Raw genomic sequence first — 26358 nt, 5'->3', positions numbered from 1 at the left:
CCTTAATCCTTATCTCCATTTTGTGAGTGAACAAACTGAGGTTTGAAGATGTTAGGTGCTTGCCTGTGGCTGCATAGCTGATCAATAATCAATAAACATTTATTAAGTCCCTTTTATGTGCCAGGTATCTATTTCATTTATTAAGTCCCTTCTTCAAAAGAAATGTGCAAATGTAGAGATATCTCCCTCCCTAATAATGATCATGGAGAGTATTTGTACATGACCTGTGACAAAACTTTCCAAGCTCCTATTAGCCTGATCAGCCACATTGACTGGGCATTGACCCTAACATTGTGATGTCATTTTAATTCTCTTTGAACATGAAAGATAAACAACAGAGATGTGCCCCGTGGGCAGCTAGTCGGAGTCAGGAAGATAAGCTTACTAGCTATGTGACCCTGGACAAGTCACATAACTCTGCCTCAGTTTACTCATCCATAAAATGAGCTGGGGAAGGAAATGGCCAATCACTTCAGTATGTTTACCAAGAAAACCCAAATAGGGTCACAAAGAGTCAGACATGACTGAAATGATCGAACCACAACATGGATCAGGTACTGTACTAACTCTGGGATTAAAAATATAAGAAAGACAGCTCTGCCCTCAAGAGCTTACAATCTAATGGCAGAAGGCAGCACACAAAAAGGGTGAGGGGGAAAAGTGGGAAAGATTGGATCCTTGAGTAATACCCTAAAGACAATAGAGAATAGATCTATTATTTCTTAGTCCCGGAATGAAGGATCATGGCTCCTTTGAGGAAGAAAACACAATCATAACACCCAGAGTGAGAGGTTTTAGAGTGACATCTCAGATTTTCATGAGGATGGCATTCTGGATGAAATTTCAGAAAGGAAATAGACAGGATTTTGCGAACGATAGACCAAGATGGAGAGGGCATAAATGTTAAACACAATACTTCTGAGTTTGGTAACCAGATTAAAATGTAATTGGGCTTTAAAAAAAATGAAACTGGGCAATATTTAGCAAGCTTATGAAAATACAATAAAACATAGATTTTATTACACTGAACTGTCCCTTAATAACATTCCATCGCACTTATGTCTCACGATCTATTTAATCATTTCCAATCTTTGGGCATCCACTTTGTTTCCAGCTTTGTTTGCTCCCATAAAAGGTGTGGCTATAAATGTTTTCATGTTCTTTTATTTCCATGCCTAACAGTGGAACTTCTGAGTCAAAGAGGAGGGACATTTTAGTCACTTTATTTGCATAATTCCAGAGGGTTTTTAAGATTCTCTTTAAAACAAAGATCCATCTGTTCAACATTAATATTCTTCCAGTGATGCTGGGTGGCGAAAAGCCACATTATAGCAGAGTCTCTGAAAAATTAAAGTTAGGGGTTACCAAAAGGGCAATAGAGAGGCCCTTGGTGGGTGTGTGCAGGCTGTAACACGTGACAAATGAACATGAATGGCCCATGAAGAGAAATAAAAAGGATGTCCCATAGAGATATTTATTGATATTTATCAACTTATCAATGATATTTATCATTGAATGCACATTATTGAGTGAGAAATAGCCAACTTTTCCTTAATACACTCTAGTTGGCATTCAAAGTTCTTTGCAACTTAACCTCTATCTGATTCCCTGGCCTTTTGGTTTGTTCCTCACATATTGATGTCCTTTGTCCCATTTCCATTGGCTGTCTGCCATGTTGGAAATGCTCTTCTTCCTCATCTCTGCTTTCTACACTCCCTGACTTCCTTCAAGATGCAGCTCACACTTTGTTTTTTGTTGGAGGCCTTTCCTGGACACCTCTTCTCCCCCCCCCTCCGCCCCCAAAGCTTCTAGGACTTTTTGTCAGATTACCTTTTTCTTCTATGAACCTAGCACATACTATGTATTGATCACTACACTAAACACTGGAGATACAAGGAAAGGAAAAGACAGATCCTTCTCTCAGGCAGTTAATAATGTAATGGAGGAAACAACATGCAAACAATTATGTACAGACAGCTGAGGGGAAGATGGGCTGTGGTGGGGAGATGCTTGAGGCAGGCAGACCACCAGCAAGTTCTGTAGTAGTTCAGACATGATCTGGTGAGAATCTGTCCCAGAGTTGGTGATATCATCAGAGGAGAATATGAAAATGTGAAATATGGAAAAGCTGTCAAGTAGAAATGGCAGAATTTGGTAACCGATTGGGTATGGGGTAGGGTAGGGTGGGAGAGTAGTGTCAAGGCTGACAGTAACTTTTGAGCCAGGGTGACTGGGAGGATGATGGTCCTTCAAAATAAATAGGAAAACTAGAATAAAATGTTTTTTATTAAAACTAGAAAAAAGTTTTGGAGGAAACATAATGAGCTTAATTTAGGAAATGTTGAGTTTAAGATGTCTTTGGGACAGCTGTTTTGAGATATCCAATGGGCAATTGGTTATGTAAGTCAGGATGATAGATGAGAGTTTAGGGTTGGATAAATAAATTTGAGAATCATCAGCATAGAGATAATTATTGAATCCATGGAAGCTGATGAGATCACCAGGTGAAATAGTATTAAGGGAGAAGAGAAGATGGCTCAGATCAGAGTCCTGAGGTACATCCACAATTAATAGACTTGACCTCGATGTTGGGAAAGTATTTTCTTCACCCATAATCCTCTGAAGTAGATAGGATTAAGCCCAGACTTTCCAACCTGGTATCAAAGGTTCTGAACAATATTGCCTTCGTTTTCCTTCCTAGTTTTCTCATCAAGTTTTATTATCCCCATACATCCTGTGTCTGCATTTTTGCTCATTCCATCCCTCTGTTTGTAATGCCCTTCCTTATCCTTTCTTCTAGGCTCTTCTCACAGGTTTCATAGGATGTAGAGCTAGAAGATTCCCCAGATACATCTAATAAAATCCCTTCGTTTTATAGAAGCAGAAACCAGGGCTCAGAGAAGGAAATAAAATATATCACATGGGCAGTTAAACAGCAGAGTTGAGATTCAAAATCCCTCTTTCCCAAGAATCTTTCCTACTTTCTCTCTGCTACTCCCAACCAGATTTTCCCCCTTGAATTTCTTCTCTAAACCATTTTCACCCTTTATTTTCCTTATCTTATGGATTTTGTACATTTTATCTTATATGTATAGTTTATTACAAGCTTATTTAATCTTGCCTGCTAAACTTTAAGTCCCATGAAGATGGACCTCAAGTTTTGTATGTGTGGCTCATTTTTGTATACCCTGCAATACCTTGCATATAATGGGAGTCTCATATCTTTTTGTTGAATTGGATCTGAGATACAAAGGGGAAAGTGGATTTGAAATGAGATAATTATAGGATTACAATTCCTTCTGAAACCCAATACAAGTTATAAGAAGAGATAATGTGGTTTTTGAGAGAAGAAAAAAATTGGAGGATCATTCTTTGTACTTAGTTATGGAAGAAGGAAGGCCTGAGGATGAAGGTGTCTAGGGATGGATTTGAACACAGAGCTTTTTAACTCCAGGTCCAGTGCTGTACCTAGACGCCAGGTGGTCATCCTACAGAATAGGCAAGTATGGATGGGTTATAAACTGGTAGGAAACCTATCCAATTGATGAGATCATAGAAGTCCTAAAACGTAATCATAAAGTTTAAAAGAAGTTAAAGTGATTTTCTGTAATCTTACAACAATGTATAAATAAGTTCCTTTTTTACCTTGAGAGGATTCTGGATTCTAGAGGCTTGGCCATTAGATAAAGGCAATTGATACCACACAGGAAATATGTCATATCCTTTGGCTATATATAAAAAATAAACAAATCATTTAGTCCTTGAAGACTCTGGCTGGGAGCTTTGTAGAGGAAACCTCTATAGGGGCAGAGAAAAGGACTTTCTTTCCTCTCCTCTCCTCCCCTTCCTCATCAACTATGTTATCAGAATTACTGAACTTGTAGCAAATAATGCCTCTGAGTGGGAGCAGAGACTCATGCCAGAGGACAAATATAGATACAGAGAAAGAGAAACCCAAGATACGAAGTGGATTCAAAATGGCCTTTGCAGCGGAGAGACAGTTATGCATTTAAGAAAGGAATAGCTCCTGGACCCCCAGCTGTGTATGGTTCACCCAACAGGACTGGTGTGCCCAATGGGAGCCATGTAAAAATTCTGGAAGCAGACAGTGCTCTGTAGTAGCAAGATTTGTCATGGCCATTTGTGCTCCTTACATATCTGTTTCACTACTTTAATTTTATGCTCACATTTCCCACAGATATACTGTATATTTGTGTCAGTGTATATACCAGATTGTGCAGAGGGCATTTATTTTTACTATTCCTCTTGAGTAAAATACCTTTGCTAAGAACTAATTAATCCTACTAGACAGTTGCTAATGGAAAAGGCACCACCAGTAGGGGCTCATGAATAGGAGTTGTCATCCAAAAAGTTATTCCTAGAACCTGAGGTAGTAGTCACTCTTTGAAAATTCAGTCCTTAAGGACAAGGGATAATGTTATCAAAAAAAATTACATGCATATATACTGTCAAAAAAATTTATAATTATAAAATAAAAAAAAAGAAAATTCAGTCCTTTAGGACATATTGGGGAGAATATTCCAAAAGGTGTATTAATAATTGCATAAAAAATGAAGTCAGTTAAGAACCCAGTTTTCAAATTGTGCCTAAGGAAAATATGATAGAATAAAAAAGCCCTGGATTAGGAGTCATTAAGATTTGGGTAATGCTCAGTCAGCTTCATCCAACTTTAAATGTAATAATCCTTTGAATTTATAAAGTCATTGAATAATCATATTCAATTACCCATGGGAATTTATGTCATCCTCTCCATAAATTCCCAGAGATGAAAGTGTCTGGGGGTTACAGAGATCCTTGGACACTGTCTCATCAAGCAAAGATCTTAAACTATCCTGATCCATCAAAGGAGGAAGTTGGAGGAAATAATCACTAAATTCCCTTTCAGATCTAGAGCTTAAGATCCTATAAAATTTTGTCTTTCTGTTTTGTGGTTGCTGTTATCATAGGGTGTAATGTATCCTCAACTTTTCATCTGAGAACAATTTGTTTCATCTATACATTTTGGGACCTTTTCCAGTTTCTTCATTTTTTTTAATTGAAGAAAGAAAGATGAAAAAAGAGAGGGATGGAAAAAAGAAGAGAGGAAGAAAGAAATGGAGAAAGGAAGGAAGGAATAGAGAGATGGGAGGGAGGAAGGAAGGAAGGAAGAAAAGAAGGAAGGAGGAAGGGAGGGAAGAAAATAGGGATAGAAGGAGAAAAGGAAGGAGAGAGGGAGGCACAGAGGGAAGAAGGGTGGGAAGGAAGGAAGGGGAAAAGGAAGGAAGGAGGGAAGAAAGGGAGAGAGGAAGGGAGGAAGGCAGGAACGGAGGGAGGAAAGAAGGGATAGAGAAGGAAGAAAAGTAGGAAGGAGAGATAGAGGAAGGTAGAGATAGAGGGAAAAAGTGTGGAAGGGAGGGAGAGTAGGAGAAAGGAAAGGAAGGAGAAAAGAAAGAAGGAAGGAAGGAAGGAAGGAAGGAAGGAAGGAAGGAAGGAAGGAAGGAAGGAAGGAAGGAAGGAAGGAAGGAAGGAAACAAGCAATTATTAAATGCCTACTAAGTGCCATGCCCTGCACTTTACAAGTATCTGAACCTCACACCAAGTCTGGGTGGCAGAGACTATTTTTATCCCCATATATATATATATATATATATTATTCTGAACTTAGCAAACACTGAAGTAAACAGCCACTTCCAGAAATATTATAGAAGGAAAAAAGATCATTGTTCATGGCAAATATCCATTCTTAGAGTTAACCAAAAACAATCTCACCCTTTCTTCAAAACTCACCAGAACATTATCGCATAGTACATGAAATAGCAAGAAATACTTACCCCTTTTAACATACCTTCCTGAGCTGCAATAATTCTCGGTTATTCACAACAATTTGTTGTAAAGATTTTATTTCTAAGATTCTTACCTCATCCGTACCATAAAGTCATGGAAGATACATTTGATTGTTCCTCTAAAGGAAAAGGGAACTTCCCAAATGGATAATATTCACCAGGCTAATTTTTACTGTTCTTGTACAGAAAACTGACTCACAGCATTTTGGCCAATTGAAGATGACTTAGCTTCTGATCTTAATTTACTTGTAATTTTCAAGTGATGAAGCTTGATAAAAACACATAGAGCAGAAAACTTAACTTCCCTCTCTTAGATGCATATAAGCTATGTACTTTTTAATCATTTCCAAAGCAGGGAGCAAAGTCTGTCAGATTAACATGCAAATAATATTGTGATAAGCTTGTTTGAGTATCATTTCATTAATTCTGTAGGAAATGAGCTAACAGGGAAAGGAATTAAATTGTTTCTTCTGCTTACATTTTGGAAATTACTGATCACAGTCTAGCAATTAGACAGTAAATGACTACTTCTCTAAGCTGTGGGAAGCATGGTGGACTTAGTGCTGAGCCTAGAATCAAGAGGAGTCATCTTCATGAGTTCAAATCTGGCCTCAGACTAACTATGTAACCTTAAGTAAGATACTTAAACTGTTTGTCTTGCCTCAGTTTCCTCCTCTGTAAAAATTAGCTTAAGAAAGAAATGTCGAACCACTCCAGTATCTTCTCCAAGAAAGCCTCACATGGGGAAATGACTAAAATCAACTGAACAACTACTAAACCCAGAATAGAAATCCTGCTTTGTCACTTCTTAGCCAATGACCTTAAGCAAATCACTTCAGTGCAGTTCATCCAGTTGAGTACAATGAAGCAATAGATGAAATCCTGAATCTTCTCATTGTCTGTGTTTGTTATGGGCAAGACAACGAATCCCACAGAATCCTAGAATTTCAGAATTGAAAAGAACCTCAGAGGTCATTTAATCCAACTTGAACCTTGAGAAATAATAATTAATATTTATATTGCACTTTAGATGTATTTTCCATTTGAACCTTACGGTATCCTTGAGTGATAAAATAATATTATTCTGGACATTTTAATAAGGTAGAAACAGGAAAGTTAAATGACTTTCCAAAGATCCCCAGCTTGTTGATATCTCAGACAGCCTTTAAAATTAGGTCTTTTTGACAGCTGGCTGAATGCTCTGTCCACAGTACTACTAAGCTGTTAGTAAGAATCTCACTCAATATATTAATAATTTTCTGCTTCATGATCTCCAGTGAGGAGGAACCCACTACCTCCTAAGGCAGCCCATTCCATGTTGGGAGAGTTTTGATTATGAGGATCCTTTCCCTTCTATTGAGTCTAAGCTGACCTCAGTAATTTTCTGCAAAATCTAGGTTTTGGACTAGATGGAAATTTCCTTTCAGTTTTTTCAATCTCTTTCTAATCATTGACAAAATTGCAGTTGCCCCAGCTGAAATCTTCTGCAGGGAACTGCAAGCAGTCCACCAGGTTTGTTAATAATACCACCTCTGATGCTCCTTGCTTTTAAAGTAACACTGAGGGGGGGATAGTTAATCTTCTCTTTGGAGAGTCAAACAAACTCCCTTTAAAATGCAGATAGCAGGAGCAGCTAGGTGGTGCAGTGGATAGAGCACCAGCCCTGAATTCAGGAGGACCTGAGTTCAAATCTGGTCTCAGACACTTAACACTTCCTAGCTGTGTGACCCTGGGCAAGTCACTTAACCCCAGTCTGGGGGGGAGGGAGGGGAATGTAGATAGCAGTCTTTTGCCACAGATTGGGGGGGGATCCCTTTCTTCAGCAAATTCCTCCCATCTTTTCTCATCCTTTCCTTTCTCTATTAATACCTTCACCTCTGCCTGTCCTTATCAACTTTCCCCTGAATCAACACAGTCTTCTTGTTTTGTTACTACTGGGGTGGAATACTGGAGTTAGAATCAGGAGATGGAGACGTGTATGTGGGGCAGACTAGAATTATGTGACTGGGGAAATCATGTTATTTCTCTGTAAAATGGGACTCAATATCTGTGATATGACCTTTGGGACATTTCAGATAATGAGATAAATTACTTAATCTGTTCAGCCATCACTTTATTACACAAGGGACCTGAATAAAAGATTCCTTCCAACCCCAAATGTGTCCATACTGTCCCAGGTTTTTCAAAGTTGGACTCCACAGGGTGATAAAACCAGCCATGTTGTTTCTCTCCAAGTTCCTCCGGTATCTTCTCCAGTCAATCACGGGCTACAAATGGCCAGAAGGTAGAAGAATTGGTATCTTTATATATGATCCTTCCAGATGTGGAGGCAGACCCCAGCCGGAAACTGTTCATTTGGCTGATGGGGGTGTCTAAAATTTGTACACTTCTATAGTAGAAAGTTGAAAGTTTTTACTGCAATGTCAGTCCCTCTCAGAGGAACCATTTCCTCCAGGTACATTCATTAAATTATAAGCTCCTTGAAGGCAGGAACTATTTTTTACCTTCTTTTGTATCCCCAGAGTCTAGCATAGTGCCTTGTGCTCAATAAATGTTTATTGTCTAGCTGTGTGACTCTGGGCAAGTCACTTAACCCCAGCTGCCTCAACAACAACAACAACAACAACAACAACAAAATATATATAATTTATTGAATGACTCAAAGCTAGCTAGAATAAAGTTTCTATAGATAAGGGAAGGAAACAGTTTCAGATATCTCTTTCATGCAACAAGATAGGAGCAGATACTTTCTCTGGGTTCCTGGTGGCTGAAGTTCAGAAATTCTCTGAAAAAAAAATTGCTTTCTATTAATAACTGCTAAACAATCCCGAATGCCTCACTAAAAAATGGATGGGGTAGGTAGGAGGGGCTGAAGGACCTGAATTCAAATCTAGATTCAGATACTTGACACTTAGCTGTGTGATCTTGGACAAGTCACACACAATAATAATCAGAATCCTACAAAACCAGATGAGCTCAGACAAGCATTGTGCTGCATTCCTCAGAGGGAAGTGAAGGTTGGGAAGCAAACTTGGAATCAGAGCAGATCCTAGCTCCCTCAAGGCTCCCCAGGGAGGAAGCCAGACTCCATTCATGATACCTTCTTCTGTCATCTTTGAGTGGATTCCAAGGTCAGAGGAGAGCCAGAGGACTCATCTCATCCTGGACTAGGTCTGCTGATTTCTCAGGCCATTACTGGAGATGAGAGTGAAGACCTCAGAGGAGAAAAGAGGGAAGAGATTTTTACTGAAAGAAAATAGGTCACAATTCGTTACTTTAAAAAGTAGGAAAGCACTTAGCAGTCTGGGACTCAGTGTGCTACTGTGAGGTGGATAGACTTGATCAGGAATTCATATCCTTTTTTTTAAATGTCCTGACACCCTTTCCAGTCTGTTGTAGCCAACAGATCCCTTCTCAAAATAATATTTTCAAGGGCATAAAAAAGAGATTACCAAGGAAACCAATTTTATTAAAATATAATTATCAAAATATGTATAATTTTTAAGAACTGAATTCACAGACCCATCTCTGAATCCATAAACTGGAGAGTCTCCAAAGATCTCATTCAACTCTGCTGTCTTATGGCTCTGCAATGAATTTGAAAAAAAAAAATTTAAATAAAGGAGGGGACAGCTAGATGATGCAGCGGATAGAGCATTAGCTCTGGAGATGGGAGGAATTATACACACTTTAAGCTTGAAAAAGCTTTATTCTTTAAAAGTATCCCTGACACAAAGAAAGAATAAGAATCCCTGATTTAGAGCTTATGATATTTCCATTGTTCCTTTCCAACCAAAAAAAAAAAAAAAAAGTATAGTCTTCGCTAATGGTGAAGATAAATTAAGCTTTTGCTTTTTTTTTTTTTTTTTTTAATCAACCTACAAACTTCCATCAAATAGCTACTGTGTACAACAGTAATGTCAAACTGAAATTGAAATGAGGGGTTGGACATGTGATTAATGCCTTTGACCCACAAGAACCTTGTATTTAGCATGAGGGATACAAAGATAGATTTGACACAGATCCTCTCCTCATCATTTAAAAAGAGAGGATCTTATTTTTTAGAAAGGAAGAAAGACATGTCTTCACAGAGAAAAGTCACCTAGCCTTTTTAGGCCTTGGTTTTCCTATATGTAAATATAGAAATTACACAAAATAATCTCTAGGGACAGCTAGGGTGCGCAGTGGATAGAGCACCAGCCTTGAATTCAGGAGGACCCAAGTTCAAATCTGGTCTCAGACACTTAACACTTTCTAGCTGAGTGACCCTGGGCAAGTCACTTAACCCCATGGGGGGGGGGGACGACGACAACAACAACAAAATAATCTCTAAGTTTTCTTTAAACTCTAATTGCAAGAATATTTATTTTATGATAGTCTAATGAATTAATGAGCACGTGAGCATAATCCTACATGTGAATGAGAAGTCCAAGCAAAGTGCTTAATTATGTAAAGAGGAAGTGATCACATTTATCTTAGGAAGGTTCAAGAAAGACTATACAGAGGAAGTGACATCTGTCTTGAGTACTGAGAAAAAGAGAGGAACCTTGAGAAACAGAGAGGCCATTATAGGCAGGAGAGTAGGAGCAAAGGAACAGAATAAGGCAGGATGGATACCGGAGACTGAAAATAGTAATAATGAGAGCTAGCACTTATATAACATCTTAAGGTTTGCACAGGATTTTTCCATGTTATCTCGTTTGATCTTTACAACATCCTAATAAAGTAAGTGCTAGTAAAACTCCCATTTTACAGGTGAGGGAATTGTCATTGAGTGGTTAAAAGCGATTTGCCCAGGGTCATATAACTAGAATCTGAAGCAGACTTTGAATTCATATCTAGGATTTCAAGTCTGCTGTTACGAGTGATAGTCCAGAATGGTTGTAATATAAAGTAAATGAATGAAGTTATATGAGAAAAAAAAACAAAACTAGAAAGTTAACTTGAAGCCATGTTCTAGAAAGTCTTAAATTCCAAGATCAGGAATTTAGATTTTTATGATTTAGGAAGATTTTTTTTTTTTTTTTTTTTTTGGTGTGGAGGCAATTGAGGTTAAGTGACTTGCCCAGGGTCACACAGCTGGGAAGTGTTAACTGTCTAAGTCGGATTTGATCTCCAGTCCCCCTGACTTCAGGGCTGGCGCTCTATCCACTGCGCCACCTAGCTGCCCCTAGGCAGATTTCTTAAATGGTACTGGTAAGAAGGATAAATTGGAAAAAAAGGAGAGATTAGAGACAGGAAAAACTGTTGGGAATTTGTCATAGTAGATTATGGGAGGGGGAAGGAATGAGAGCCTAAATGAGATAGCTGCAGTAATATGGTCCACACCTTCATAAATGTATTATTTCTTAATACATATTACATTTCCATTTTGCTCAAGATGAATATCTTTCTCTCTTATTCTCTCTTTCTTGGGGGGAATCAAGGATTATGAATACCCCCTCCATTCTCATGGTAGCCATCATCCCCGGAATGAGCGCTGTCCGCCACCCCCCCAAACGTTACCCAAAGGGGCCTGTGAAGTGACCAGCTGCCGCTCAGATTCGGTGTGTGAAAGGCACAAGCGTTGCTGCTTCAATGGCTGCACCTATGCCTGCCTGGAATCAGTGCAGCCTCCACCAGGTAAGGGGGCAAGCTGGGGGGAGGGGAGCTCCTTGATGAGCAGCTCCATAATGGGGATGGGGGTGAGCAATGGGGCAGGGAGAGAAGCCCTTTATGTCATTTTGTGGCTTCTATATCATTTTGTAAATGCAATAAATGTAAAATTTTATTGTCCCAAATCCCATCCTTGGTGATACAGTGAATGAATGAATGCGAATCCCATGTGTTGAAACAGAGGCTCAAAACCTCAGGGAAATAAATGGCATTTGGGAAGTAAACTTATTAAACCCAGAGTGAGGATACAAAAATGTTTAACCCCACCCAGATCATTAAAATGTCTGCCAGGATCCCAGCAGAAGAGATCATGAGAGGTAAGTGGGGGCAGCAAGGTGGTACCAGGGTGCATAGAGTGCTGGATCTAGAGTCAGGAAAATCTGAGTTCAAATCTGTAAAATGAAAGGGCTGGACTAGATGACCACTTAGATCCCCTCCAGTTCTAAATCCCATGATCCCCACCAAATGCTCTCAGTGAGAGAACTGTATTTTTCTGTTGTCAAGTCCACCATGGAACCAGGTTGCCTGCAGTCCACTTCCAATCCCCCGTGTATGATTTCAGGTACCCCCCTCCCCCAAATTTCCTCATCTTAACTAGTGCCTGAAAATTCTGAGATGCTGAGATGCCTTAGTGTGGTTATTGGTCAGGGCCATTCCTGAGAATGTAACAGAGTGAGTGTGTGGACACCAGATCCTGAAAGGGTAAGGAAGGATCCTCTGGCCTGGGGGAGCTAGCTAGCATTGATAGAGCACTTTAAGATTTGCAAAGCCTTTATATATATTTGTCTCATTTGATCCTCACAACATACTTGGGAGGCAAAAGGGTATTATGACACCCATTTTACAGAATGAGGATGGGGGATGGATGTACTGCAAAACAAAGGGTCTTTATTTCCCGTTCTGTAAAGCTGGCCTACTTGCTAAGAGCCCGTTAAGGTAAATAATGTCTTGCCTTTGTAGAATGCTCATCACAATGCTGCTGAGAGCATTCCATAAACCCTATTTATTTTTCCCACTGAAAAGAGTATTGAGAAATATTTCCCCTTGAGAAGTTGCATTTAGGAGAAATCATTACCAGCCACCACAGTAAGGTGGTGACAGAATTCGATATAACAGCTCATTTTCAGACTAACTTCAAAGTCATGGGGAAGGACACAGCACCCATTTAATTCCTATTCCTGACTGTATGCTTTCCCATTTCCACTTCACCCTTCTTGAGGCGAGCAATCTTTTTCCTCCTTTTCTTCCTTTGATCTTCCCTCCCTTCTTCTTTTTATTCCTTTCCTCCCTCCCTTCTCTTCCTTCCTTTTATCCTTCCATCCTTCTTTTTTTCTTTCTTTTTTCTTTTATTCTCCCTCCCTTTTCCCTCCTTCCTCCCTCCCTTCCTTTCTCCCTCCCTCCCTCCCTTCCTCCCTTTCTTTCTTTCTCCTTTCCTTCCTCCCTTCCTTCCTTCCTTCCTTCTTTTCTTCCTTCCTTCCTCCCTCCCTTCCTTTCTCCCTCCCTCCCTCTCTTTCTTTCTTTCTTTCTTCCTCTCTTTCTTTCTTTCTTCCTCTCTTTCTTTCTTTCTTTCTTTCTTTCTTTCTTTCTTTCTTTCTTTCTTTCTTTCTTTCTTTCTTTCTTTCTTTCTTTCTTTCTTTCTTTCTTCCTCTCTTTCTTTCTTTCTTTCTTTCTTTCTTTCTTTCTTTCTTTCTTTCTTTCTTTCTTTCTTTCTTTCTTTCTTTCTTTCTTTCTTTCTTTCTTTCTTTCTTTCTTTCTTTCTTTCTTTCTTTCTTTCTTTCTTTCTTTCTTTTTTCTCCTTTCCTCCCCTCCCTTCCTTCTTTCCTTCCTTCTTCTCTTTCTTCCTTCCTTTCTTCCTTCTTTCTCCCTATCTCCCCAGCCCAATCCCACTACTGCTTGGCAGAAAACCTTTGACTTGCTCCTTTTTCAATCTGAAAGGTTCAGGGAGATGATGGTGGTGAAGATAATGACATCTAGAGAGGCAGTGTGGTGTGGTAGATAGAGAGGCAGCCTAAAAGCCCACCATACTGTCTGCGTGACCCTAGCCAATTCATTTAATCTGTCAGTATTCTAGATCAGATTCAAAAGGCAACACAGAGATATGAAAGCAAAAGCAAAATGAGACCATCTTGGGACCCTTAGAGATCATCTAGCTAGCATCTTTTTCTGTCATGGCCCCTCTCCTTTGGCAGTCTGGGGAAGCCTTTGGCCCCTTTTTAGAATAATGTTTTAAGATACACATTTAAATGGGAAAAATACTAAATTTCATTTAGAAGTAAAATAAAGATTTTCCCCCCTAACAGTTTAGTAGAGCCCCTGTAGTCTATCTATATATCTTTTGGAGAAGGTCCTTGAACCCCAGGCCAAGAGCTCCTGCTCCACTCTAACCCCTTCATTTTACAGATGGTAAAACTGAGGCCCAGAAATGTTGTCATGGAGATAGTTTGGTGGCAAAACCATCACCATCATCATCACTACCACCATCATTATCATCATCATCATCACCACCCCCACTACCACCAGTATCATCACCATCACCATCACCACCATCACCTCACTAGTGGAGCTCAAAATCATATCTCAGATAGTTTCTGGCTGTGTGATACTGGCCAAGTCACTTAGCCCCTGGCGGTCTCTGTTTCCTCATTTTGTTAATGGGACACAATAGCCCCCACCTCTCAAGAATGCTGTGAAATTCAAATGAGATGATACATAAAGCATTTTGCAAAGCTTAAAGAGCTGTATAAATGAACTGTTATTTGATAAATTCATTCTGTCTGGTTCAGCGAACATATCGTGCACCTGTTATGTGCTATGTGCTTTCCTATTATGGTGTTGGGAATACTATGTGTTAGAACTCTAGTTATTTGTATTTTAAAAAAGACGAGTCAGAAGGGAATGTTTAACTTAACGCAACAATTCATCAACTTTTAGTTCAAGACATTTATGTGTTTTTAAATGTTATTTCATTTTCCTCAAGTTACATATAAAAACAAATTTTGACATTTTTTTAAAATTTGAGTTTTAAATTTTTCCCTCCCTTCCCCCCTTCCTGAGATAATATAAAACTTATTATATGTTCATTTTATATATTTATACAAACACATTTATTTGTTCAGTGAACCAAATTCAGTTGGGCGCCTTCTCCAAAGCATTCATTGACATCCCCAGTTCTGTTTTCTTTTGATGATGGAATTTTAGGTGTCAATAGGAAAACACTCCCATTGGTGGGAATTTGCCTTCCCATTGAACCTTGAGTCCCATCACCTAGGTCCAGTCCCAGAGCCGGTATACGCCCTGTTTGTCTCCAACCAAAGGTCCTTCCCTCTTTCTAAGTACTTTTTGTGAGGAGGCTTAGGGGAATCTTGGGGGGCTCCTAGAAATGACTCTGGAGTCCAATCAGCAGAAACCATTTCTCATTGGAAGCACCAGGATGTGACAAGTGACTAACATGTGACTGTGTTTTATTAGTCCTAGACTGGCTGGTGCAGCCCAAACCTCGCTGGCTAGGTGGCAACGGCTGGCTGCTGGACGGGCCAGAAGAAGTTTTACAAGGTACAAGGGGGTCTTGTGTGACAGTCTTGTCTTTAGCGGATATATCACGTGATAGGAAGTAGGGATGCTGGACTTGCCAAAGGAAAATTTTTTGGTAGCTCTTGAGAAACCATTGTAAATACATTTTCAGCAAGGAAGGAAAGAAAGAAGGGAAGGAAGAAGTTATGAGTATGAAGCACCTGCTGTGTGTCAAGCACTTTGTGAATATTATTACATCTGATCCTCAGAACAACCCTGGGAGATGGGTGCTATAATTATACTTGTTTTACTGATGAGGAAACTGAGGCAAGGAAGGGTCTAATGATTTTTCCAGGGTCACACAAGTGTCTGAGGCTGGATTTGAACTCAGAAAATTAAGTCTTCCTGACTCCAAATCCAGCACTCTATTCACTGTACCACCTAGCAGCTTAATAGTAGGTAGTAGATTTTTGTCTTTCAGCCAAAATTTCTTTCCACTTTCTAAATTTTTCTACTTCTTGTGAGTAGGCTTAGGGAGACCTTAGGGAAGCTCCTAGAAATGATTTTAGAGCCCAGTCAACAAAGAAGCATTTTTTACTGGAACCATCAATTTACAGGGTTGTTTTTTTGTTGTTGTTTTTTGTTTTTTTACAATTAAGGAAACTGAGGCAAACAGAGGTTAGATGTCTTGCCCAGGATCACTCAGCTAGTAAGTAAGCATCAGATTTGAATTAGTAAGTCACACTAATAATTACTAATTATTAGTAGTATATATTACATATATAGTATATAATTATTAATATTACAAATTATGTTAATTAGTAATTACTAATAATAAGTAAAATCATATTTGAACTCAGGTCTTCCTGACCCCAGACTACTGTACTTTGTAACTGCCTTTGGGGAATAGGATGCTCCCATTCCAGCACAACTAGACCCTTGGTCAAATTGTTCTCTGTACCTCTCCAACCCTCCTAAACTAAATGCAAATTTGCTACCAATATTCCTGGTTCCAGCTCTGGCCCTAGTTTCGAATCTAAGACTCCACTGGGTCTTAATTTTTCTGGTTTACTTGACCTGATTTTTAGGAATAGACAGTGTTTGAAAATTGCATTGGATTACCTTATGTACCCCAAACCATCTCTAGTGAGGTGGAGAGGGGGAGGTTCTTGTCCTCTTCCCCACCCTGGTGGCTGGTAGCTGGACTGAGGGAGGCAGCCAGTGGGGAGAAAGAAATTGGTTTAAAAACTTAAAAACAAAGAGTCCTGGGCTGCACCTCCATATCAGGCTGCTTTCACCCAGACACTGCAGAGAGAATGAATGGAAGAGGAACAGGGAAGAGAGAAGGTAGTCATCTGATGCCCTCTTTTGGTCCTCATGTGAGCTTCTTGAACTCATATGGAATTCTATTAAACATAGCTGATACAAAGCACACACACACCAAACTTTCCTCTTAAGGAGAGAAATGGTTCTCCTCACTCTGATGTGTTTTAACTAGGGATTTTTCCTCCAAGATGATGAATATTTAGAGGAAAAAGTTTCTCTTAATTTCCCCCAGTTTCACCATCTGGAGAATGGGTACATTGCACCCTCTCTAAGATAATTTCTGATTCTGACTGACATTCTTTGTTCTCAGGTCTTTGACATTCTATGATTTTGAGAATTCTTTCTCATCTCCCCCTCTTCCTTCATTCAATATGCTCTGGTAGAACCTGGAATCAGGAAAACCTAAATTCAAATCTGACCTCAGATACAGATTAGCTATGTGACCATGGGCAAGTCTCCCTTTGCCTCAGTTTCCTCACCTGTAAAATTAGGATCGCAGTCATACAGACCTCCCAGGGTTGTTTAGGACCAACAGAGATGGTAATTATAAAGAGCTCAGCTCAACGCCCGGCACACAAGTAAATGGTAACTCTTATTAGCCATTGTTGTTATTGCTCATCCTTCATTCTTGAAGAGGACCAATGAAATCATTGGAGTGACATCCTGACTCTCCAGAGAACTGGTTTTACGTGAGACAGAGTTGGACAAAGTTGCCAGTCCCACTGTCCCCTTATTCCAGTGCCTCCTCAGAGGCCATTCTCTGGACAATAATATTCATTCCTCAATGGTCTCAATGGGTGATAAAAGATTCAAAGGGGAAAAAAATTCTTGGAGGAGGAGAGCCAGAGAAACTTTCAAGATCTTTAAGCCAGAGAACTGAGCTCTAATAGTGGAATTTCCCACCTTAGCAATTCAGTTAGTCAACAAACATTTATTAAGTATCAGTTATATACCAGGCACCAGGATAAGCAAGGGATGCCAAAAAGGACATTCACCTTCTTTGTAAGGCAAAACTTCCTAACATTTAGTGCTGTCTAAAAGTGAAATGTATTGCCTTGGTGGATAATGAGTTCCTCATCCCTAGAGGTTTTCAAGTGGAAGCAGAATATTCCCTTGTTGTAGCAGGAAGTCTTGTTTAAGTGTGGGTTGGACTAGAAATCATAAGTTCTGGGGCAGCTAGATGACACAGTAGATAGAGCACAAGCCCTGAAGTCAGAAGGACCTGAGTTCAAATCTGGTCTCAGACACTTAACATGTCCTAGCTGTGTGACCTTGGGAAGAAAGAAAGAAAGAAAGAAAGAAAGAAAGAAAGAAAGAAAGAAAGAAAGAAAGAAAGAAAGAAAGAAAGAAAGAAAGAAAGAAAGAAAGAAAGAAAGAAAGAAAGAAATCATGGGTCCTTAGCTTGAGGTCTGTGAACTAAAAATAGATTTCGAGAACTGTATTTCAGTAGAATTGGCTTCCCTGGCTGTCCAATGTATTTTCTTTTATGCATTTAACCATGATTCTAAGATAGGGTCCATAGGCTTTACCAAAAAATGGGTAAGAACTTCTGGTCTGGAGTGCCCTGCCCACCTTGTATGACTTCTGTGGGAGCCTGGGTGACCCGCTGGTTGAGGTGGAGCCAGCTTTGTAGAAAGGGGCAAGATGGCTGAGGTCACCAAGATCTTACACTGTATAATAAGCTGGGGCTTTTCTCTGTGACTCTTCTAGCAGAGGCCTGTAGCACCACTGAGGATGGGGCAGAACCTCTCCACTGCCCCACAGGCTACGAGTGCCACATCATAAATCCTGGCAACTCTGCAGAAGGCATCCCCAACAGAGGGCAGTGCATCAAGCAGCGGAAGGTTTCAGGTCAGTCCTTTCCTTCCTTCCTTCCTTCCTTCCTTCCTTCCTTCCTTCCTTCCTTCCTTCCTTCCTTCCTTCCTTCCTTCCTTCCTTCCTTCCTTCCTTCCTTCCTTCCTTCCTTCCTTCCTTCCTTCCTTCCTTCCTTCCTTCCTTCCTTTTCTCTCACTACCTTCATCTCCTTTTCTCCCTCTCTCCTCTCCTCTCCTTTCTTCTCTTTTTTTCTCTCTTTTTGTCTCTCTGTCTCTCTTTTTCTCCCTCTTTTTTCTTCCTTCCTTCCTTCCTTTCCTTTCTTCCTTCTTTCCTTCCTTTCTTCCTGCCTGCCTTCCTTCCTTCTCTCTTTTCTCCATCTCTGTCTCTCCTCTCCTTTCTTCTCTTCTTTGTCTCTGTCTCTCTCCTCTTTCTCCCTTTTTTCCTTCCTTCTTTCCTTCCTCTTTCCCTTCCCTCTTTCCTTCTTCCCTTCCTTTCTTCCTTTCTTCCTTCCTCCCCTCCTTCCCTCCTTCCTTCCTTAGGTAATGGAGTTAAATGACTTGTCCAGGATCACATAGCTAGTAAGTGCCTGAGGTCAGGTCTTCCTGATTCAGGGCTGATGCTCTCTGTATTTTAACATCTCGCTGGCTTCTTTGAAAATTTCCATCCTTCACCCCTTTACTCATAGCATCAAAGGATTTAAGGTTCTACCTTCCCTGGGAAGAGTTTCCTGATTCTTTTCTTCTGCTCCCACACCCCTAAATTCCTGTTCTTCAATTGTTTCATGTATGAATCCAGATGCCACCCCATCAGCCATCTCCCAGAAAGACTGTGAGCTCTCTGAGGGCAGGACCAGGGTTGAGTAATGTGGATTCCAGTGCCTGCTCTGCCACTCACGTGCTGTGTGACATTGGAAAGGTCATTTCATGTGTCTGGGTCTCAGTTTCCTCCTCTAAAAATGATGACCTAGAAGATTCTTTCCAACTCTGACCATCAGTGTTATGGAAGCCCTTTCCAGATGAATGATACTTTCCTATTACTTGTGTTTTCTAATACAGGTCATTTAACCTTCTTATTATTAATAATTCACTTTTATTAATTATTAATAACTATTAACAATGTTATTGGTAATAATTAATAGTAGCTTCTTAAGGGTTCAAAAATGCTATATGCATATATTTGTGTGTATATATGTATCCATCTATATATATGATTCTCAAAGCAACACCATGAAGTAGATTTTTTTTACAAATGAGGAAATTAAGTCAAAAATAATTTAGTGATTTTTTTCAAGGTTACACAATGATTCAGCTAGACATGTCTAAGGAAGGATTTAAATTCAAGATTTCCTAACTTAATCACTCTCTCCCCCTATAATTCCATTAACAAATCATGCATAATACCTCAGAAATCAAGAATCTTTAAAAAGTGCATAAAATTGCATAAAAACCCATTGAAATCATATTCAAATATTCTAATCTTTAAAAACTTCAGTCTTGCTTTTGTTTCCTTGGTTCTATTAGACAATCACAAAATGAATAAGCATTAAATGAGTACTTACTATGTACTCTGGCTTAGTGTTAAATGTTGTGGGAAATAATAGAAATTTTCAAACATAATCTATAGGGACTTCACTGTCCAATTTCTACTTGTTTATTGTTTCTGTAAGCCAAATTATCTCCAGGGCTGGGGGCATTTGTCCTTTCTTCCTTCTCCCCATCCTGTTGGCTAATAGTTGGACTGACAGGGACAGCATGTTCTGTGGAGAGAAGGAAGTAGCTCAACCAGCTGATATTAAAAAGAAAAAAAAAAGCCTGAAGCTCATCTATCTTCCAGACAACTTCACCCAAAATGGGAATAATTGGCTGGAGCAGGCAAATAAGTTGGAGAGTTAAGAAAGACTAGTGTACAAAAATCCAGAGATGAGAGAAAACTCAGGAGGAGATAGTGGTCCACAGCATCAAATGCTGCAGAAGGTCAAGAAGAATGGTTTGACTATTAAGAAATAATTGGTAATTTGGAGGTTTTTTTTTTTTAATTTCTGAAGTTAAACACCAAAAAGAGCATTTTCACACATACAGCATAGTATCAACATTTAAACTGAAACCGTGAATTTCTACCAGTTGTTTTTAAAATGTATAACTTTCAAAACTATCTTGCTTGAATTTCTTCTTAATTTCCTTCTATTCTAATGCACAGAAATGTGCATTAAAATATTTCTCTGGTTCTCCTTTTTTAATTAAAAAAAAATCACTATTACTAGTCCCTTTCTCCCTCAAATATCTCTTCCTCAACTAAAAACCAAGAGAAAGAAAAGGAAAAAAATTGTAACAAATGAACGTAATCAGGCCACACAGTAGTGATGTCCAAAAATATAATTTTCTTTCTTCTCTGTCCATCACTTCTCTGTTAGGGGATGGACAACATGCAGCATATCTGTGTGAAACCAAAATTTCTTCATGTACTTCAACCAAAGCAACATATCAAAACAGAAAGAATGCAGAAGCAAATTAAAAAAATCCATCTTGCTTCTCTTTTGGTCAACATTAAAGAGATTTTTTTGGGGGAAAACTATTATTTACCTCATTTCTTTCTTACTTATGCTTAAGTCACTGAACGAACAAACCTGTTGAGCATCTCAGCTTAAAAAGGTAAAGGTCTCCCACTGTATCCAAGACCATCTTCGGTCATCCTGATTTATATCTGGCCATTGGCTGCAGCTGGCTCCAGATGAGAAAGTGAGTTTGATGTCTTTGTATAGCTGTCCTCAAAATCAAATCCAAAACCAATTCATTTGTATGTCATGGCATCCCTTCATTGAAATCATGGTCCTCTAAGAGTTAAGGACAAACAATAACAACTTAGTAAAATGAAATGTGCTATGAAAATGTGAATAATTATTGATGATGATAATGTTGATGTTAAGCTGGACAATTTCTAAATCCCTTTCTGGCTTTAAGCCCTAGAATCCTATATATACAGAAAAAAACAAAGAATATTGCATAAGGAACTGAAAATTAAGAATTTAAGTATAATGTTGAATTTAACATTGTAGTGCCAAAACTTTCCTGATTATTTGTGTCCCATTCTGAACTTCCGTCTGCTCTCTTTTTAAAGTTATTCCATTGTATTCATTATTTTTTTCTTTGTTCTCTCTGTGTGTACGACATGTATTTTGGCCATATAGGTCATGTGTATATAAATATGGTTTATTTAATTGAGGCTCATTGGGAGGTATGAATCTCAGGAACCTTCTCATATTTGGCTGTCAAATCATAGTTTGCCAAACCTGTCCTAACACTTAACCAATGTTTGTCAAAGTGCCACATGCTACTGAAAAATGTGTATATTTCTTTTTAACAAAAGGCTTGTTTCTTTGCTTAGACACAAATAAATGGCACAGTGGATAAAGTACTATACCTAGAATCAGGAATATCCGAATCCAAATCTAGCCTCAAATATTTACTAGTTTTGTGATCTCAGTCAATGAACTTTGCTTCATTTCCTCAACTGTAAAATGAAAAATAATAATACCTACCTCCAGGGTTGTTATAAGAATCTAATGAGATTTTATTAATGAAGTGCTTGTCAGTGTCTAGTATTTAATAGGTCCTTAATAAATGCTTATTCTCTTCTCTTCCTTCTTCCTTTCCCCAATTCTATCATATCCAACTTTTAAAAAAATCTTTCAGATCCTTAACATATTTCTTGTTTAATTTTTTGTTAGAATGGTCTAGATATGAAAGGGCAACAGTGAAGTCCCCAACTGTTATAGTTTTGCTATTTCTCCTGATAATTCAATTAGCTTTTTTGGGCTATGCAATGTGTGTATAGCATATATATATATATATATATATATATATATACATACATATATATGTATGTGTGTATAATTGATATTATTTCATTACCTGTGGTCTCTTAAAACATAACATTGAAGCATGTCTATTTTTACAGTTGCCTAATTTGAAAAATGATTGCTGTTCCTTTTAAAAAACTCAAATGGAGCAAAATGAATTCTATTTCAAAGAATATTTAAATGTTGTTCTTTCTAATTTTATATTTCACTTGTGTTTTCTTAAACAATATATGGCTTTCTAATTCAACCTGCTTTTGATGGATAAGTCTATTATTGACTGGATTTTTCCCACAATTTTATACATATATATATATATATGTGTGTGTGTGTGTGTGTGTGTATAGATATATAGATATATATAAATATATCTATATCTATATCTATATATATGTATATATATCTATATCTATATCTATATATATATATATATATATAGAGAGAGAGAGAGAGAGAGAAATACCTTTCCTTGCACAATCTGTCATCTGAAATGGGCGTAATCCCTTGCTGTGGTCCTGATAAACTACAATATGATGGCAGAGATTGTATTGATCTCAGACTTTCTGGAAGGTCCCTTGGGACATCTGCCTAGTTGCCAAACTTTCTCTGTTTCCTGCTTATAGATATTAGTGATCCAAGACATATTCTGCTTAGCCTAGACCCCCTGTACAATGATCTGCTGTTCTCCCCCAACCAACACAACTGTTCAAATAGACCAGGACCAAGATCCAACTGACTTAAGATCTTGTTTCTGGGAAATTGTCCTACCTTCATGTCATCTCCCCAAACCCTTCCTTCCCCGATGCATGTAGCCTCAGGCGCTGTTCACCAGCACCCAAGCTGGTTCCCCATTCCCACCCCCACAACCCCCCTTCTCCAAGTGCCTGCAGACTTTTGGCCATATTTATGTATCCCTAGACTGCATGGTGGACTTTATTGTTGTTTCTCTTTGTTCTTTATCTTTATCCCATCTGTGCCCTTTTTAGATCTTTGCTGGGATGTTTACTGGGGAGCTAGGTTTCTTTCAAGTAACCTTTCTAACCAGAAGTCTTTCTTGTTGATTTTCCAGATGGACAAAACCTTAAACCTAAAATTTACAAGGAAGTTGTTGGTAAGATAAGAGTGTGTCCTTCTTTTATTTATTCCTGTATTGTGAGCACATGAAAGAAGGCAGAGTGCCTTTTCTTGGTTAAAGAATGAAATGACAATTACCAAAGTGAAAAAAAGAGACTTGAAATTAAAAAAACAATCTGGTCTTGAGTCCCAATTCTGTCTCTTACTAGCTTTAGTTCTTTGGTCAATCCCCAAATTTCTTTGAATCTTTTGTTTTTTCATTTAGAAAGTGATGGCAATACTTTAAAAAGTTCTCTCACTGAGTTGTTTTAAGAATCAACCAGAATAATGTATATTGCCATTTAATCATTATGTAAATACGTTATTATTTATTATTGTTGGTATTATATGCTCCCAACTTGCTACAAAAGCCCTCCTCTGATATCCCATTATGATATGGGAATGACCCTGGGCTCTGGAAGGCAATATCAGCTAGGTATAACTTTAAAGTCCTGCCAGGCTGGAGAGTATTTAATTCTATCTAGAAAATGGCATTAGTCTGTCATCTGAGGACCACCTTTGTATCTTTCTGTCTCCTGATGCTTAGTACAATGCCTGGCTTATAACAGGGGCTTTTATCAGCTCACTGACTCTTCTCCTTGTCACTATCCTTCTCATCTTCCTCTTTTCCTCTCTCCTTGTTCTTCTCTTTTCCTGTTATGGAGGGAAGAAGGCTTTTAAAATGTGAAAATCCACCTGCTAATTTGTTTTTGGAAGCTAATTTTAAATACTCAATTTTCTTAAGATTAATGGAAGGCCTGTGTGAATTTGTACTGCTAGAATGAAATGAAAACACATAACTTAAAAAAATTGAGATAAATTAAACCCCAGAGTGTCAATTAAGTGTGAAAGAAGACAGGAGTCTTAGAGGTAATCTAGTCCACTTCCCTTGTGATCTTTCTTCCCTCACTTCAACTCTTATAGCTAATGAATGGCAGAACCAAGACTAAAATTCAAGTTTCCTCCCACCCAGTCCATTGCTCTTGGCATTAAATCACGGTGCCTTTCTGTTTACATTTGTGTCTTCTACCAAATCTTCATTCATTTCTTCATCTTCCTTACTTCCCTCTCTCCTTTCCTTCCTTCAGTTTTCTTCCTTCTCTTCTTCCTTCCTTTCTGCTTTCTTTTCTTCTCTCCTTTCTGCTCTCCTTCCTTCTTTCCTTCCTTCCTCCTTTCCTTCCCTCCCTCCTTCCTTCCTTCTCTCCTTCCTTCCTTTCTGCCTTCTTTTCTTCCCTCCCTCCATTTCTCCTTCCTTCCTTCAGGCTGGCCACTATGCAGGACATAAGACAGTCCCTTTCCTCACAGAAGTAAGAGCCTAGTATCTATTCAAATTCTTCACTGTGAGCATTCTTTACCCTGTGCAGATCAAAATCTCTCCATGTCTTCTTACTGTGAGTAATTCTCATTTAGGCTTTTCTATAAGTCCTCTTTGGAGATCTTCAATTTGGATAAAGATATTGAAGGCCAAGAATGGGAGTTGTTTTGGTGACAATAATAAAAATAGCTGATAATTTGTAGCATTTTGTAATTTACAAAAGGAATTTTCTCACAACTACCCCCATAAGTTGGTAATAATAGTTATCTGATGGATTTGGCTCTTTTCATGAGGTAATTCAGGCCAATTCTAAGTTACGTATGATGATGAGAGCCATCTGCATCCAGAGACTATGGGTACTGAATGTGGATCACAATATAGCATTTTCATCTTTGTTGTTATTGTAGTTTGCTTGCTTGATTTTTTTCCCTCTCATTGTTTCCCTTTTTGATCTGATTTTCCTTGTGCAGCATGATAAATGTGGAAATATGATTAGAAGAATTGCATCTGTTTAACCTATATTAGATTATTTACTGCCTAGGGGAGGGGGAAAGGGGAGAAGGAGGGAGAAAAATATGGAACAAAAGTTTTTGCAAGGGTGAATGTTGAAAATTATCTTTGCATGTATTTTGAAAAATAAAAGGCTATTATAAAAAACAAAAATAAATAAAATAAAATAATTATCTGATATTTATATGGCATTTTAAAGTTTACAAAATGATTTGTATACATTTTCTCATTTGAACCTCACAATTACCCTATGAGTAGGTTGTAATATATTATTCTGTTTTATTCTACTATAAGTAGAATGGATATTATTCTATTATTTTTAGAATGAGAAAACAGGTTTAAAAATCTTTTAAACATGATTTATCCTTGGTTATATCAAAAGTGTTATTTTAAACTAGATTTTCCTCCAATCTATCCACCATTCATCTATTAAATGTGGATAATAATATCTAAATCATGGGATGTTGTGTGGATCAAAGGGGTTAGTATATATAAAATGATTTGTAAATCTTTAAATGCTATATAAATGTTAGGTTATTATTATTATTATTATTATTATTACTACAAAGTTCCCATTTTTCAGATGATAAAACTGAGACACAAAGACTATGACTTGCCTAGCATCATATAATTAATATCAGAACTGTTATTCAAAACTAGATCTTTCAAATATAAAACCAGGCCCTTTTCTACTGTATTGGTCTCGAGATAGTAGATTTAAGATTTTATTTGTTTTGAGGAGAAGCTGAAGGGAGAGAGGGGAAAGTTGATGCAATTATTTTGATACAGGTATGGTTTCTTTTATAGCAAGTAATTCAAATCATGTGGTCGGCTACGAAAAAGAACGACAGAAGCATTTGCATTAATCCAATAGATGAATTGAAAATGAGTGGACGAATGAAGTCATGCAAACTTGGTCCCAAAGAAGAGATATGAGAACACCTTTCTTGCTTTGTAGAGGTGGGGAACTAGGAGGAAAGAGCACTTCGTGCAATGTTGAACTTTATTCATTTGTTGATTAATTTTGCTGAATATTTTTTCCATTCTTAAATTCTTTATTCTGAGAAATGGTTCTGTGGGGAAGAAAGGAAAGACATATTGAGGAATGTAGATGATATAAAAACAAAGATATCAATAAAATTGTTTTAAAATCAAAAGGTATGAATTTTAGTACCAAGAAGGAATTTTCATCATGAGGTGGTTTTGACCGATGAAAGAGAATTTAATATTTTTGTTGTTCGTAGAGAAATATGAGAGGGATTCTGTCATCATTTTAGAGATTCCATACAGATAGAATTGATAGAAATTTTTGGAAAGCACACGGGATTTGGAATAAGAAGACTTGGGTTTGAACCCTTGGGCAAGTTCAAATATTCTGAATCTCAATTTTTTTCTTTTTATAAAAAGGGGGAGATTAA

The 26358-nt window shown here is 38.2% G+C and overlaps 1 protein-coding gene across 3 annotated transcripts in view; it reads left to right on the top strand.

Moving 5' to 3' along the window:
• The window catches only part of WFDC1 (WAP four-disulfide core domain 1), a 40704-nt gene extending 14607 nt beyond the window's left edge, over nucleotides 1–26097 (top strand). Inside the window, exons 2-6 of one of the 3 annotated variants that reach the window (XM_074286339.1) lie at nucleotides 11270–11465; nucleotides 14967–15050; nucleotides 18045–18185; nucleotides 23072–23113; nucleotides 25748–26097. In XM_074286339.1, the coding sequence (XP_074142440.1) occupies nucleotides 11270–11465; nucleotides 14967–15050; nucleotides 18045–18185; nucleotides 23072–23113; nucleotides 25748–25806 (522 nt within the window). In that variant the 3' untranslated portion in view covers nucleotides 25807–26097. The remainder of the gene's footprint in view (nucleotides 1–11269; nucleotides 11466–14966; nucleotides 15051–18044; nucleotides 18186–23071; nucleotides 23114–25747) is intronic. The other 2 variants (XM_074286340.1, XM_074286341.1) reach the window with 2 other exon arrangements.
• Nucleotides 26098–26358: the final 261 nt, after the last annotated feature.

The sequence above is a fragment of the Sminthopsis crassicaudata genome, chromosome 2, assembly GCF_048593235.1.
Source record: "Sminthopsis crassicaudata isolate SCR6 chromosome 2, ASM4859323v1, whole genome shotgun sequence".
Taxonomy (NCBI): Eukaryota; Metazoa; Chordata; class Mammalia; order Dasyuromorphia; family Dasyuridae; genus Sminthopsis; species Sminthopsis crassicaudata.
This window is presented reverse-complemented; position numbering and strand designations above follow the sequence as displayed.